This window comes from Antechinus flavipes, chromosome 5 (genome assembly GCF_016432865.1).
Source record: "Antechinus flavipes isolate AdamAnt ecotype Samford, QLD, Australia chromosome 5, AdamAnt_v2, whole genome shotgun sequence".
NCBI classification, from domain to species: Eukaryota; Metazoa; Chordata; class Mammalia; order Dasyuromorphia; family Dasyuridae; genus Antechinus; species Antechinus flavipes.
In genome coordinates, this window is record NC_067402.1 from 210,755,978 (window position 1) to 210,771,367 (window position 15,390).

General features: G+C 33.9%; 1 protein-coding gene across 3 annotated transcripts in view; it reads right to left on the reverse strand.

Annotated features, from left to right (window-relative positions):
• The window catches only part of SRGAP1 (SLIT-ROBO Rho GTPase activating protein 1), a 309,032-nt gene that overhangs the window by 119,719 nt on the left and 173,923 nt on the right, over positions 1–15,390 (reverse strand). For all 3 annotated transcript variants that reach the window (XM_052001387.1, XM_052001388.1, XM_052001386.1), the window contains exon 4: positions 806–868. In XM_052001387.1, coding sequence (XP_051857347.1) covers positions 806–868 — 63 coding nt within the window. The remainder of the gene's footprint in view (positions 1–805; positions 869–15,390) is intronic.

A 15,390-nucleotide genomic window follows, 5' to 3' on the forward strand; every position in this document is an offset into this window, starting at 1 on the left:
CAAGTGAAGGGCTTTAAAACCAAGTGAAAAGTGAAGGACTTCAAAAAAAAATAGAGAAATTTATATTTTAGCATCAAGGAAGAAATGACAATATTTGTTAATTGTTTAAGTAAAGGCTGAGGAAGAGGGAGGAGTTGAGAGGAATACTGAGGTTAGGGACCTAGGAAAATCTAGGCTTCTATGATTCCTTAAAGAGCTTGAATTGTGTGATAATATAAAAGGAAACCTTCAAAATTCAAAATATATACTGCTATTTAAAATGATATGAATTTGAAGCTCAATTTGCATTCCAAATTTCTATTTTATAGATTTGTTCTTACTCTTGAATGAAGTGCTTTTAATTAAAATTTTAATTTCCTTACATACAATACAGCGAATAAAACTGAAGTGCAGGCTTTCACCTTCCATGCAAAATTACTGAAGGGAGAGAAAAGAAAGGAAGGAGATGCAAATAAAGCTTACTAAGTCATTAACTAAATAGTTAATTTATTTGAAATGGGAAGGAAACAAGCCTAAAAGCATCAGGATAAAACCATTCCAAATTATTGTAATCTTGGAAATGACCCATTTAGAATGGGTACAAAAGAAAGTACTGTTTTAACAAATAGTTCTTGCTATATACATGCAAAGAATAGGAAACAAATATAGTCAGCATCTCTTTCCACTAGGTTAGCATGCATACTCCACCAGGCAAACATGCATCATTAGTTTGATTTGGAATAAATTCTGACATGAGACAGGCTTATGCAAACAAGGATTAGGAACCAAACAATTCTTGTAACAGAAGCAAAGTTAACATGCTTACCGTGTACAGCTCGTTAAGAACTTTCATTAGATCCTCATGAAGCTGGAATGCAATCTCTTTGCTCTGTAATTAAGAAGATATCATTAAGAAAAGGATATTTTAAAACAACAGAAGTAGTTTCTGCATTATTTACATTCTAAATTAATTAGCTGAGCTGGGGGTGGTGGGTGGGTGGGGTTAAAATACTATGTAGCCATAATGGGATTTTATCTTTAGAATATGACACTAATCTAAAAGCCAAAAGTAGTAGTTAAAAAAAAAAAAAAAGACAAAGGATACTTCAAAAACAATCATTTAATGATGTACAAAGACAGGGATAAAATCTGTGATTTTATTGGCAGCAAGGTGGTACTATAAACAGAATTCTAGACTTGAAGTCAGGAAAACTTGAGAGTTAAAATCAAATTTCAGACACACTAGCTGTGCAACTTGGGTCTAGTCATTTAACTCTTCTCTGTCTCAGTTTCCTCTTATGTAAAACTTAAATAACAAGAGCATCTACTTCCCAAGATTGTTGTGAGGACAAAATCTGATAATATTTGTAAAATAGTTTACAAATCTCAAATCATGATATAAATATAAATAATATATAATGTAAAATATATAACCAAAAAATAATTATCTGTAGCACAGAAATAAATAAATAATAAAATTGAATGCTGGGGGCTATTATTATTATTGTAGTAGTAGTGGTGATGATGGTTGTAGTGGTAATAATGTTGGTAACTACAGTAGTAACTGTAGTAGTGGTATTAGTGTCTCCCTATCACCTCCAGGATCAAATACAAAATCCTCTTTTTGGCATTCTGAATCCTCATAACTTCCTCTCTTCCACCTTTACAATCTTCTGGAACAGTATATGTACTCCCCACCACATACTTTTCAATTGAATGGCTCTAGCTTCCTTGCTCTTTCAATGAACAAGACCCTGACTATCCTCTGTGCCTGGAAAACTCTTCCTATCTGCATCTCCTGGCTTTCCAGGTTTTCTTCAAAGTGCAACTAAAATCTCATCTTTTAAATAAAGGAACCCTTTCCCAATCCCTCTTACTTTTAGTTCCTTCCCTCTTTTAATTATTTAAAATTTTTTTTTCTTGTATATAGCTTATATACACACACATGCACATATGTGTGATTTTTTTTTTTTTTTGCTTTTTTTTTTTTAAACCCTTCAATCAATTAATACTTATTAAGTGCCTACTATGTGCCAGGCATTGTGCTAAGTGAATTAGATTGCGCTCCCTGAGGACAGGGACTCTTTTGCTTCTTTTTGTATCTTAAGCACTTAGTACAGTGCTTAGTACATAGTGGGAACTTAATAAATGTTTCCTGACTGACCAAGTCTAATTAATAGTTGATAAAATAGAGAGACAGAAAGGAGATTGAGAGGTAGATACCTGGGCAGGTTATATAGCTGCCAAATACTTGCTGAGCCAGGTATTGAACTTAAAGATTTTGACTTCAAATCTGGTGGTCTTCCAACTATGTGACATTTTCTTTCCATGACCTATCGCATATTATCTCATATTTGTTTCATACTTGGGATGACATAGCCAAAGAATTATTAAATGGTCAGCCTCCCGGTAACACACTATTCTATGGATAGGGTTGAGGCTAGATCTTGGTCAGCTATTATTGGAATCTATTTGAAATCTTTCAAACATGGTAGTCTATCAATTTATATTTCACAGATATGGTCTTCATAGCCAGAGTAAGATGGTGGAGCAGGACTAGTGGAAAGAAAACTACAGTTATCCTTTTAATATATAATCAATAGTGGAAGACCAAACTTAGCTTTCTGTTTTATTCCTTGCATTTGAACCTTTTTTTAAAAATCTTTCAAAATACTTAAAAAAATAAAGCTTTTTATTTTTAAAACATATGCACAGATAATTTGACAACATTGACCCTTAGCTTTGTGTTTCAGATTTTCTCCCTCCTTCCCCCCATTCTCTCCCCTAGATGCCAAGCAATTCAATATACATTAAACATGTTAAAATATATTATATTAAGATTTTGAAGGGGGTTTCCTCACCAAGAAGTTCTTCCACTGGTACAATTACCAGCCCAAACCAGGTAGAGCACAATATTTTATTTTAGATCTTTTCTTCCAAATTTGTTATTTGAGAAAACTGTACTTTTACTGTACAAAAATTATTAAGGTGAATAGCAACTCATGCCGTTATTTGATTAGCCTACCAAAGATCTCGGCCACTACTTAGAGACCAAGAGGCGAGGTCCCCATTCAACAAATTGCTTAGGAATATGCATGTTCATTTACAAAGACAAGGAGGGCAGATAGATAAAGATACTGTATGGAAATTCTCTGAAAGAAACAAAATACAGAAAAGCTAAGATGGGCACTATGTGAGTGGGATCATAGAAGAAGCACCTGAACTAAGACATTCAGTCTCTGTTGACAGAATTCTCTCACCATTAATTCTTCTCCATGTACTGAGAAGGAAAGGAATGGTTTTTATATCAGATGGATATCTTCTAGTGGATATATCTGAATAAGGAATAATATATTTGAAACTAGAGATACCACACAAATCAGATTGCCAAATCTCCTCCCTTCTTCCCCCACCCCCTTTTTAATCATTAAAAATACTGAGGGCCTGGTGATTTTGCTTTCCAGGATACCCTGCCCTCTGAAATTCCTTGCAATTAGGCAAAATTTTTTCAAGAATGAAAACAGATCCAAAGGAAAGCAAAGAAAACCAAGTATTCCACATTCTACTTCTAAATCTAGGCGACATGAACTCATAAATATTACCAAAATCTTACAAAGCTTTTACTAGATATTATCACTTCAATATCCAAACAACAAATTCAAAACCCCTTAATGGGATCAAAGATTACCTGGAAATTCTCTCCTTCACTTCACAAGTAGCCCTAGGTTTCAAATAGCAAGCAAGCAAAATTTTCTTCTTTGAAGCCTCATTTTAGTTTAGTATTTGTTTTACATGATCCTTGTCCTAATACTAGAAAATCCAGGGAAAGAATCAAGACTTACATAGGTTTTCAACCTATTCTAGGCCAATAATTGGGCTTGAGAGTTAGAAGGGATTTTAGATGCCAATAATCAATCTTATTTTCCCATATCCATTTTATTTCAATTTCAGTCTAATAGATAAAGATGGTGAATAAATCTAGTGAAAGGAAAACAGAAGCAACAGACACTGTTTAGAACATTAACAATTCCTAGGAACCATCTGGTCGTCCCCTAGGAGAAATATACCTATATGTTATTTTTTTTTTAAATCTTCCCCAGATTCCCTTTACTTCAATGAAATGATTAAGTAGGCAATATTTATTTTCAGCATTTTTTTTTTTTTTGCATTTCTTAGTGAAAGGTTATGCTTCTATGTGATCTTTCCCAAAGAATCTAAGTTCCATGAGAATAGGACCTGGCTTTTCTATCCCCTTGTTTTCTCCACTATAGCTAGAAAGCTGGGCCTGGAGTCAGGAAGACTCATCTTCTTAAGTTCAAATGGGTTCAAATGAGTTTTTAAAAAGTTCCTCAGATGCTTACTGGCTGTATGATCCTGGGCAAGTCACTTAATTCTGCCTTAGTTTTTCTGTAAAATGAGCTGGAGAAGGAAATGGCAAAGCACTCTAGTGTATTTGCCAAGAAAACCCCAAAGAAAGTCACAAATAATCATGACTTAAAATTCTTCACAGCAGCAGAATCAAACAAAATTAGAAAATATTAAAATACAATAGAACATAAGTAACACTCTATGTGGTTTTCAAAGTCAACATGCAGCTGTCAGGAATCTTTACATATGGTACAGTTGCTCCAATTCTATTGAGTTATAGAACTCAATAAGTGCTTTTACAGCACTTAAAAGAGTGTCTTGGACATGACTGGCACTTAATATTTATAAGTTTATTTTGGTTATTCCCTACAGGTTTTCAGTGTCCTGATATGGACCTCAGGTTCTCCATTGCTTTTAGTTATACAGAATTGCTTGCTTTCTCTATTAACATGTATCTTATTCATGGAAGTCTTTACCATTTAGAGTTATAGGGACATTCAGAATTTAGTCCAATTTTTTTAATTTTATAGATAAGAAAACTAAGGTAAAAAAGATTGTTAAGTAGCAGAACCAGGGTTCAAGTATGTCCTTTGATTCCAAATCTTATATTCTTTCTTCTTACAAAGGACCACAATCTAATCTTTTAAATGGGGATAATAAGAGCAAACCTTCACAGGTTTGTTGAAGTGTCAAATGAGATAATAAATGTAAAGTGCTTCACAAACTCTACTTTTAGCTATTATTAAGAATTGGTTATGGTTTCATAATTTTTAATATGATGAATATGCTGAATGACATCAGAAAACAACAGAAGCCTTCCCTTTTTTGGTAGGAATAAGGAGAGGGGGATGTTTTTAAAAAAACAATATATTCCCCCAATTTTTTGGAGTTCTTTTGAAGGCCAACTTTTATCTCCCCCAATGCTAACAATTTTCTCCTTGTCTTTCACACGTCCCATTGTAACTCTAAATATAGCTGTGAACCAAAGAGATAGTGCCCAATGGTTCAATAACCTAGAGGGAAACTAGAGATGCCAAAAAGAGTATCTTAATTATCAAAGCATTGAAATTATGTAGCATGTAACTATATTGTATTTCTTTTAAAACTTGACAACTGGGAAAATTAATAGAGAACCCTGAATATGACCCACTGAATAAGTGAAAGGATAACTCCAAGAAAACCTGTAAAGCCCTTTCATGTAACAAGAATTTTTTTTAAAAAATCATCTTCCAAAGTGATGTAAATTTAAATTAAATATTTTCCTTGCATTTATAATTACTTGGACAAGAGAGCATGAAGCCTCTTATGCAGAAGTGCTCTAGAGGAAGAGAAATGTATTTCTATAATTTTTCATCCAGTACCATGTGAGTTTGAATAGCACTAAACGGAACAGTTTGATTAGAGAGATAGACCTGGATGCAGTGGAAGACTTTGGCTTTTTTAAGCTAAGATCTTTAATAGATCTCAGTGGCCACTCGATTCAGATAGCTCTGGAGGAGAAAGTGAGACTTGGGACTTTGCACAGCTCTCCCTTACTAAAATCCCATTTACTTGCATGTCAGGGATCACTTTCCTGTATCATGATAGTCTTTGGCAATGCTCTAACAAGTCAATAAGTCAAGTCAATACACATTTAAAAAATTTTTTTTTAGTTTTAACAAGATTTATTGGATAAAATGGATAAAAGACACCTCTTCATTAGACTTATTTGTGTAAATATTATTATGTCAATTCCCTCCTCCTCTTACTATCTCAGAATCTTATCTTATAAGAAATCTTATAGTTTCTATTCTGTCTTTATATCTCAAAACTCAACAAGCATTTTAAAAAATGCCTACTATGTTCCAGGCACTATGTTAAGTGTTAGAAACAAGACTGGAAAAGGGATTTTCCTTTAATGGACAGAATAACATCAGAATAAAAAATAACATCCAATGAAGTTCCCATTATTGATATTGGTGTACTCCTTCCCTGGTTTGTGACAGCTGAATTCTTGGGGAAAGAAAAACATTCTTGGGAAAATAAAGCCTGGGAGATAATGAAGACAGCTAAAACAACAGGAGAAAATATTGAGTGATCAATCATGGAAGATCTCTGATTGGATTAAATGACCTTTGCTGTGAACCCCTAGGTGCTCTCATAAGTTTTGGTTGTTTTTTTTTTTAAGTAAACTCCTTAGGATGACCAGTCAGAGGAAGAATTAATGACCTTATATTGAGGAAGAGGGAGAGTGAGGAGAGAAAGAGGAAAACAAGATTTAAATTTTAATGAGAAGGTTTCAGATGGCTTCATTCTCTCACACTTGGTAAGCTTTGAATGTCAGTTCTGGCAGAAGGCCATACTCTATTTCCATGGTTTGTACCCTTTTAAGTTTCCCCATCTTGACTTTGTGTCAAAAGGAAAAATTATCAAAGTGCCAATTCCCTTTTGCTCTAAAGACAAAGGCCTGTCTTGAGAAAGTTGTGCTTGGCTTAATGACCTGAACCAGACTTCTGGATAACATTTAATAACATAGTTTTGGCACATTTGCATTCTACTCCTAAGTGTTGTGGTTTGACCTTGTTAAAAAAGCTACTAACTACTACTATAGAGCGTGAAATCATCTTCATGAAAAGCTCATTTTCTAATTAAGTGTGGGTCTATAATAGTGTTTCATAGTTCTACTTGGGAGAGACTCGGATGAGTTAGAAAAACTAATCCAATTTTAGAAATGCACTGTGGTCTCATTTCCCAGCAAGACAAAGGCTAACTTATGAAGGGAAATATTTGGGATATTTACTAAACTATTTTGCCTTGCTACAAGAGACTTCTCACAATCCTGTAAATGTTTGTCATGTAAAAAGAAAATAAAATCAGTAAAGCTTTATAAAAATGAGATAATGATGGTATTCTGAGTATACCTGGTAGGAAGAGAGTTGATATGGGTAGCAACCAGATGATGCAGTGAATAGGGTGCCAGGACTAGAATCAGGAACACCTGATTTCAAATCCTGCTTCACCCACTTATGTGGGTGCAAGTCACTTAACCCTGTTCTCCTCATTTTTCTCCTCTGTAAAATAAGCTGGACAAGCAAAGGGCAAACCATTACAGTATCTTTGCCAAGAAAACCCACAAAATGGGATTAGTAGCCTTTAGCTTGAACAAAGGTATAGTGGATGGAGACCTAGGAGTCAGGAAGGCCCGAGTTCAAATCCAGTTTCAGACACTAGTTTATTGTTCTTAAGCAAGTCATTTAATTTTTATTTCTCTGTTTCTTCAACTACAAAAAGGAAAAAGCAATGACACCTACTTTCCAGGGTTGTGGTAAAGATCAAATAAGATACTATTTGTAAATTGCTTAGTACAGTGTCTGGCACATAGTAGGCTTCATATAAATGCTAGCTGCTACTATCATCATCATCATCATCATCATCATCATCATCTTCTTCTTCTTCATCATCATCATCATCATCATCATCACCATCATCACCACCACCACCACCACCACCACCACCACCACCACCATTTGGAATAAGAAAGATCTGGCCTAAAATCCTGCCCCTGACATTTACTATCTGTGTAATTACTGGCAAATAAAAAACCAAGTCAAAGCTTTCTCACTGTTGTTATCTCATTAGTAAAATGGGAATAATAATGACTATACTATCTCCTTCTTAAGCTGTTGTTGAGAGTCCAATGAGGGAATGTAGGTCAAGAATTTTGCAAAAAATATTAGTAGCAGCCCTTTTTGTATTGGCAATAAACTGGAAACTGAGTGGCTGCCCATCAGTTGGAGAATGGCTGAATAAGTTGGTATATGAATACTATGGAATATTATTGTTTCTATAAGAAATGAACAGGAGGATAATTTTAGAGAGTCCTAAAGAGACTTACATTAACTGATGCTGAGTGAAGTGAGCAAAACCAAGAGACCATTATACAGGGTAACAACAAGATTATTCGATGATCAGCTGTGATGAACTTGGCTCTTTTCAACAACGAGGTGATTTGGGCCAGTTCCAACAGACTTGTGATAGAGAGAACTATGGGGATTGATGTGGATCATAACATAACATTTCTACCTTTTTCTGTTGTTTACTTGCTTTTTTTTTTTTCATTTTCCCTCCCCTTTTTGATCTGATTGTTCTGGAACAGCATGATAAACGTGCAAATACGTTTAGAAGAATTGCATGTTTAATCTATATTGGATTGCTTGATGTTTAGGGGAGGGAGGTAGGAGGAAGAGAGGGAGAAAAATTTAGAACACAAGGTTTTGTAAGGGTGAAAGCTGAAAACTATTTTTGCATGTATTTTGAAAATAAAAAGCTAATAATTAAAAAAAGGACTTTGCAAATGTTAAACCTCTATCTAAATGTTATCTTTTATTATTGTTATTAGCAAATAATATGCAAAATAAAGTTGCATGATCTTAATCATTGATAACCCTACAAGGGAACAGTACTACACACCACTAAGCTATAGAGAGTACTTTAGGGATTTATGATACTGCAGACAGGTGAAAATCTTTTTTTAAAAAAATGCATGGCTTTTTAAGATTCCTTTTCCAACATTAAAACTCTATCCTGTCTTCCTATGTTACTTTGACATTTCAGGAGTTCCTCTCCGCAGCTCTTTCTGTCTTTGAAAAGCTGATCAGCTCTGCTTACCTTTCCCCTGCTGCTAAATAGCGTATGGTTGACATATGCATATGGCTAACAGATCAAACATTATGTAAAATTATGTAAATGTATAGCCTATAAATGCCTTACCATTGTTGGAAGAACAATAATGATCATTCCTTTCCAGTATATGATGATGCTACAAAGCTCTGAGACTAGGATGGTTTCATCCCTTGCTTTTCCAATAGCTTCTTATTGTCATGTTCAATATAATGTCTAGTCTCAGGTTCCTCCCGCCCCAACTCCTGCATAGCCCCATCTCCCTACTATAAACTCACATTTGCAAAACTGCTCCACAAGGGAGAGGGTACCCATGACCTTAACTTCACAATTAGAAACAGAACTAGATTCAATATAAAAAAGTTTGAAAAACCATCCACTGAAAAGAAGCACAAGATCTATGAGTCTGATGGACTGATTCTAACAAATCTCTATTTAAATTCTTGTTTAATATCACCTTAAGTAGGTAAAGAATTTCTTAATTAATCCTACAGATGATTAGGAATATGGCTTGGAGAAGACAAATCCAATATCTATGATTCAAACATGCAGTCTAAATAGAATTACAGATTCAAAGCTGAAGGGAGCTCCAAGGTCATCCAGCTTGACCTCTTCATTATTGATGACGAGAGAGAGGGGTCCAGAGAGGCTTGGTAAGCAATCTGCCCAAGGTTATGAATGTATGGAGGGGCAAAACTCAAATGAGAACATAACTGGATGCTCTTTGGTGTAGTAACATGCTCTTAGCAGCCAAACTGACTAATCTCTCTCAAAAGTGACATTGTTTTTAGGAACAGGTGGTCTAAAAGTCAGATATATGAGTACATGTATAAGTAAACACACATATCCTATATACAGAAAACATATATATATATGCATGTATATATTGAGTGTATATATACCTATATAACACCTATTAATAACATATATATGTGTGCCTCTATTTATCTATCTATGCAGCCATTCATCCATAACTTGACACAAACATCACAGCCTCTATTCCACTCACTCTGGCACCTAGATAATTAAACATTATTTTTTAGCTCATTAATGTTAAAGTAGTTATTTCTAAACTTGCTTTGAAAATATAGAGCATGTGTCCCAATATATGTTTTTATTGACAAATCATATGGGTATGTATTTATTATAACCAGAAACACATGTAATTATATAGGTACACATGTACTCACACACACACCCTTAAATGTAATAATTCAGGGTTCATGCACAAAAATCTTCATGAAGTTCTAAGATATTAAAAATTCTGCAGTGTGCACAGTTTTTGGGTTGTTTTCAGTGATAAAACTAATTGAGGGTGTTGAATTTTATGCTTAATAAATAGATTCAAAACCCATTGCAACTCATTGAGAGAATTTAAGACTTTTTAAAACTCTTTTAAGTATACAGATTTGAGATATTTTATAGGTAATACGTATGTTTTCAGAAATGAAATCTTAATATAAGCTATTAAGTTTGAAGTGCGTTAACACTTTAGAGAGATTGTATATTATGAATATTAGAAAATATACAAAATTAAATATTTTAAAAGGATAAGATAATGAAATACACCTAAAACAATCTTTTTTTTTCATGGCATAAAAATCTTTTTTGGTCTTACTAAAATTATCATCGACAGAATAATGTGACTGAATTATGTTTCACTGAAAGTCTTGAGGCAATTTTTTTGTTATCCAGCAACTTAAGGGACTGAGTCTCAATGAGTGCCAGTCAATTATTATTCATTGAGCATTATTTGAGACAGGTACTGTGTTACGGGGGATGACATGGCAAAAAAGAGTCAGTGCTCTCGAGGATTAAGTATGTAGGAGTAAGCAAACAATTCACTTCTGCTAATTTTGATTGAATTTATTGCCTGTCATGGATTAAAATGCTACTATCTCAAAAAGATATGTAGATTGCCTCATTGTCTATGCTTACTAAGTCATGAAACATTTTGTTCAACATCATTTCCTATTTATGCAAAGGTTTTTGTTGAAATTCAGTGGGCAAATTTCCATCTTCCCTGATGTTAGTCAGTTATTCTTGTAAACTAATTGAGGGTATTGCACTGCATGTTATAACAAATGGGTACAAAACCCACTAAAACTCACTGGGAGACTTTGAAATAGCTTGAAAAAAATATTGCACGGTGTACAGATATGAGAAGTTTTTATTAGGGACACATTGTTTTTAACAATAAAAGCACAGTTAGTACAGATGTCTTGATAATTATGACAGTTTCATACTATCGTTAGCGAATGTCTCAAAGCAAGATATGCACTTAGAGCCCTTGAGGATTTTGAACAGTGGGTGGAAATTCATGTTTCGGTAAGCATCTTGACTATTTCTAGCGTTTTTAGTGGCATTCTTGTCAGATTTTATTAAGCTATCATTCCACATAAAGTAGCTGAAGAAGCCCATACAAACAGCAGTTAACATTTCTTCAACTATTTTGGTCTGTAAAAAATGTTTTGTAGTTATGTTCATATAGTTCTGTGTGTATCTTCTCAAACTCCCAAGTATTTTATACTTTCTGTAGTTATTTTAAATGGAATTTATTCTTTTATATTTTTCTGATGTATTTTGAGGTTAAGATACAGAACTGTGGAAGATGTTGACTTATTTTATATCCTACGACTTTAAGTTGTAAAATTATTTTTATGTTCTACTTAACATTTGTATTTTGATTTTATATTTCTATGCAGCTCTAATCTTTTCACCAGAAATGAATGCTGTCATGTCATTTCAATTATGTCCAACTCTTTGTAATCTCATTTTGATGTTTTCTTGACAAAAGTAATAAGAGCAACTGCTCCATTTTCTTATTCAGTTCATTTTTATAGTGGAGGAGCTAAGGCAAACAGGATTAAGTGTCTTACCCAGAGTCACAGAGTTAATATGTGTCTAAGGTTAGATTTGAACTCAAAAAGATGAATCTTCTTGATTCCAAACGCAGTTCTCTATCTACTATACTACCCAGTTGCCCATAGGAATGTTTAAATGTCCTCTTCTTCATGAAAGGTTCATTTTTTCTCTGGAAGGAAAATACTTATTTTACTGATTGAATTATTCCTGTTTGTAAACTTTTATCTTTAGAATATGCATTCCAAGCTCTCCACTCCTTTTTAGTGATAACTAGTAAATCATGTGTGATCTTGACTGTGGTTCCTCAGTACCTGAGTTTCTTCTTTTTGGCTGTTTGTGGTAATTCTGGGATTTGACTATGATATTCCTAAGAGTTTTTATTTGGAATTCTTTTTAAAATTCTTTTTTAAAATGTGCCAATAGGTTCCCCCCCCCCCATTTCCTAGGATCCTTTTTTGTTTGTTGGCTTTATGAGACCTCTGCAGTTTTCTTTTATGATGTCTTGAAATATGATATCTAGGTCCTTTTATTTTTGGCCATAACTTTTGAGTAGTCCAATGATTCTTAAACTATCTCTCCTCAATCTGTTTCTAGGTCAATTATTTGTGCTATGGAATACTGTATGTTTTCCTTTTTTTTCCTCTTCAGTCGTTTAATTTTATTTTAATATTTCTTGTCTCTTGGAATTGCTTCTATTTAATATATTCTAATTATTGGGGAATATGTTTTTGTGTAAGATTTTGTACATCTTGTTCCAAGCTATTAATTCTCTTTACAATTCTTTCTTCCATAAATCCCATTTCCCTCTTATTTTTTCCTTTACTTTTTAAAAATTTTTCTAAAATTTTTTTCCTTTAGCACTCACAATAAATTTTTTAGTTCTCCTTAAAAAAAATTTTTTTTTGTTTTATTTTCCCCAGAAATTCAAATTGATTTGTACCCAAGGTTTTTTTTTTTTTTTTAAATTCAAGGCTTTGTAGATATTTTAGAATCATTCTCTTCTTGTAGGTTTGTAACTTGATCATCTCTGTCACTTTAATGGCTTTTTATGTGGGATTTCTTTTCTTTTCTCATTCTCAAAGGCTACTTCCCTACTTTTGACTTGATGAAGTGGTGCTTCTGCATGCTTCTGGAGGAAATATATGAGCTGAGTTTGTGCCTTCCTGGGTTCCTTTGCTGCTTTCTTGGAGGGTACTGTGTTATTCCAGCATTTTAGAGACAGTTCAGGCTGGGAACCTGCCAGCTTTCAGTACTTCCAGATTGGTCTGATCCAGGTCAAAATCTGATCATTACCCTCTTCGTAAGAGCTCTGCAAGTTTCTGGCCTGGTTTAGGTCTATGCAACACACTTCTGGGCCCTTCTCCTGGTTGGAGTTCTAATAGACTGTTGGTGGCCTTAGCTAACATCACCCAGCTGGAAACTGCAAGTTTGGAGTGACATTGCTGCAGGCTATCCTTTGATCTGGAATTTCTGTCTGGGTTATTCCATTGCAAACTACAGACTAAACTGAGGAAATACAACTGAGATCCTGTTCCTAGTTCAGAGCCACAAAGCTTTTGTTAGCTTCTAAATTTGCTCCTCGCTCAGGACACTGTTCTTAGCCTGGAATCCTTCCTCTGGATGCAACTCCTACCGTAACTCTACCTTGGACTGTGAGCTGGGCAGTGAGCCACAGAACTTCCAGGAAGCACCAGTTGCTATATCTTATACAATGTCAGCCTTTTTTTTTTTTTTTTTTTTAAATGAGTTTGAAACAGGTATTTATTCTGGTATCCAACTTTGGGCATCTTGCATTTTTGGCATTCTGGATGTTCATAGATCTCTTTGTCTCTCTAGAAATGTGTGCTAGAATTTTTTTTTTTTTTTTAAATTTCCCTACAGAACTTGGTCTAGTATGATTTCTAGGTCTTTGTGAAAAAATACCTTGAATATACTTCTTTCTGTTATTTCACTATCCTGGCTCTACCCTAAAACTCCAGCCAAAATACTCTTTAAGGTCACTTTAGATACTCCAGACACCTTATTATAGAAATGTTCATTCTTTCATTGCTTCTTCTCATAAAGTAGTAAACTTCTTTCTTACTTTGTGAGAACCAGATAAGATTCATTACTTATAATTCTACCTTTCCATTATTTAATGACTAAATTTAACCATTTTTAATCCTAATTAAGATTAAGAAGATCAATTAAGAAGATCCCTAAGAAGATCAAGGGAATCCAACCATAAATAATGTAAGATTACCTTCAACCAGTGCTGAAATGTTGTCCAATTCTCTGTGAAACAGGCAAGATTAGAGAATAAAAAATATTTACTGGGCTTGGCTTTTCCTCTCTCTTTTACAATAAACAGTAAATGGTATTTTCATTGGATCCAATTTTGCTTTAAGAATTAGCATTTACAAACTACTATTTGGGAGGTTGTTTTTGACCTCTCTTTAAAATGTAATTGTCAGGTCAACTATTAACACAAAACAGTTAGCACCACAGTGCTCTGAAAGATTGTCATGTGATAAAATGTCTAAGTTGGTTGCATGAGGTTCTTTTTAAAATGTTATGTTGTTAAGGAGACACATAATTTTCCAACTTTTGTTGATTTGCCCTCCCTAACATTTCTTGCATCTGCTTCTTTTCTCTCTACTGACGTGGTCATCACTCTAGTTCAAGGACTCATTATCTTTAGTCTGGACTGCTACCATGCTTTTCTTCATTTATTTTCCTCCCTCAAGTCTTACCCCTTTTCAGTTTATTTTCCATAGTTTCCCAAAGCAGCATTCCTCAAACACAGGTTTGATCATGGCACTTTTGTTCAGTTGTTAAGTCGTGTGCAATTCTCTGTGATCCTATTTGGTGTTTTCTTGGCAAATATACTAGAATGCTTTGCCATTTCCTTCTCCAGCTCATTTTTACAGATGAGGAAACTGAGACATAGTGGGTGCTTCATAAATATTTATTGATTGACGTTTATATATTTCATATTTATTTTTATTTCCTCTGATAGAACAGAAGCACCTTTAGAACAGGAACTGTTTCATTTATTTTTTTACGTCCAAAGCATCTGACTACACAAAAGATATTTAATAAATGACTGATAATAACTATTAAAAGGTGGTACAATAGTTAGAGACAGGAAAAATCTGAGTGAAAATCTGGTCTCAGGCACTATTGTCCATTTTGAGGATGGCCTCAAAATAATCAAAGACAAACTAGTTTGCAAGATACTTCAAAAAATGGTATAAACAAACAAACAAAAAAAAGGTGGCTTTGTGAAATTTATAGGAAAAGAGTTATGATAAACTCATAGCTCATGGAATTCACTGCTGATATTAGTAGACATTAGTTTTCAGATCCAAAAGTAGAAGATATTGTAGAAGTGATCATGCCCAATACATAATAATAGTATTTCTTTACACTTATATACCATAATTTCTTTAGCTGTTCCCCTAACAGGTGAGTACTCTTCTTAGATTCCAGTTTTTTTTTTTTTCTGAATACAAAAGGAGTTATAAATATTTTGGGATA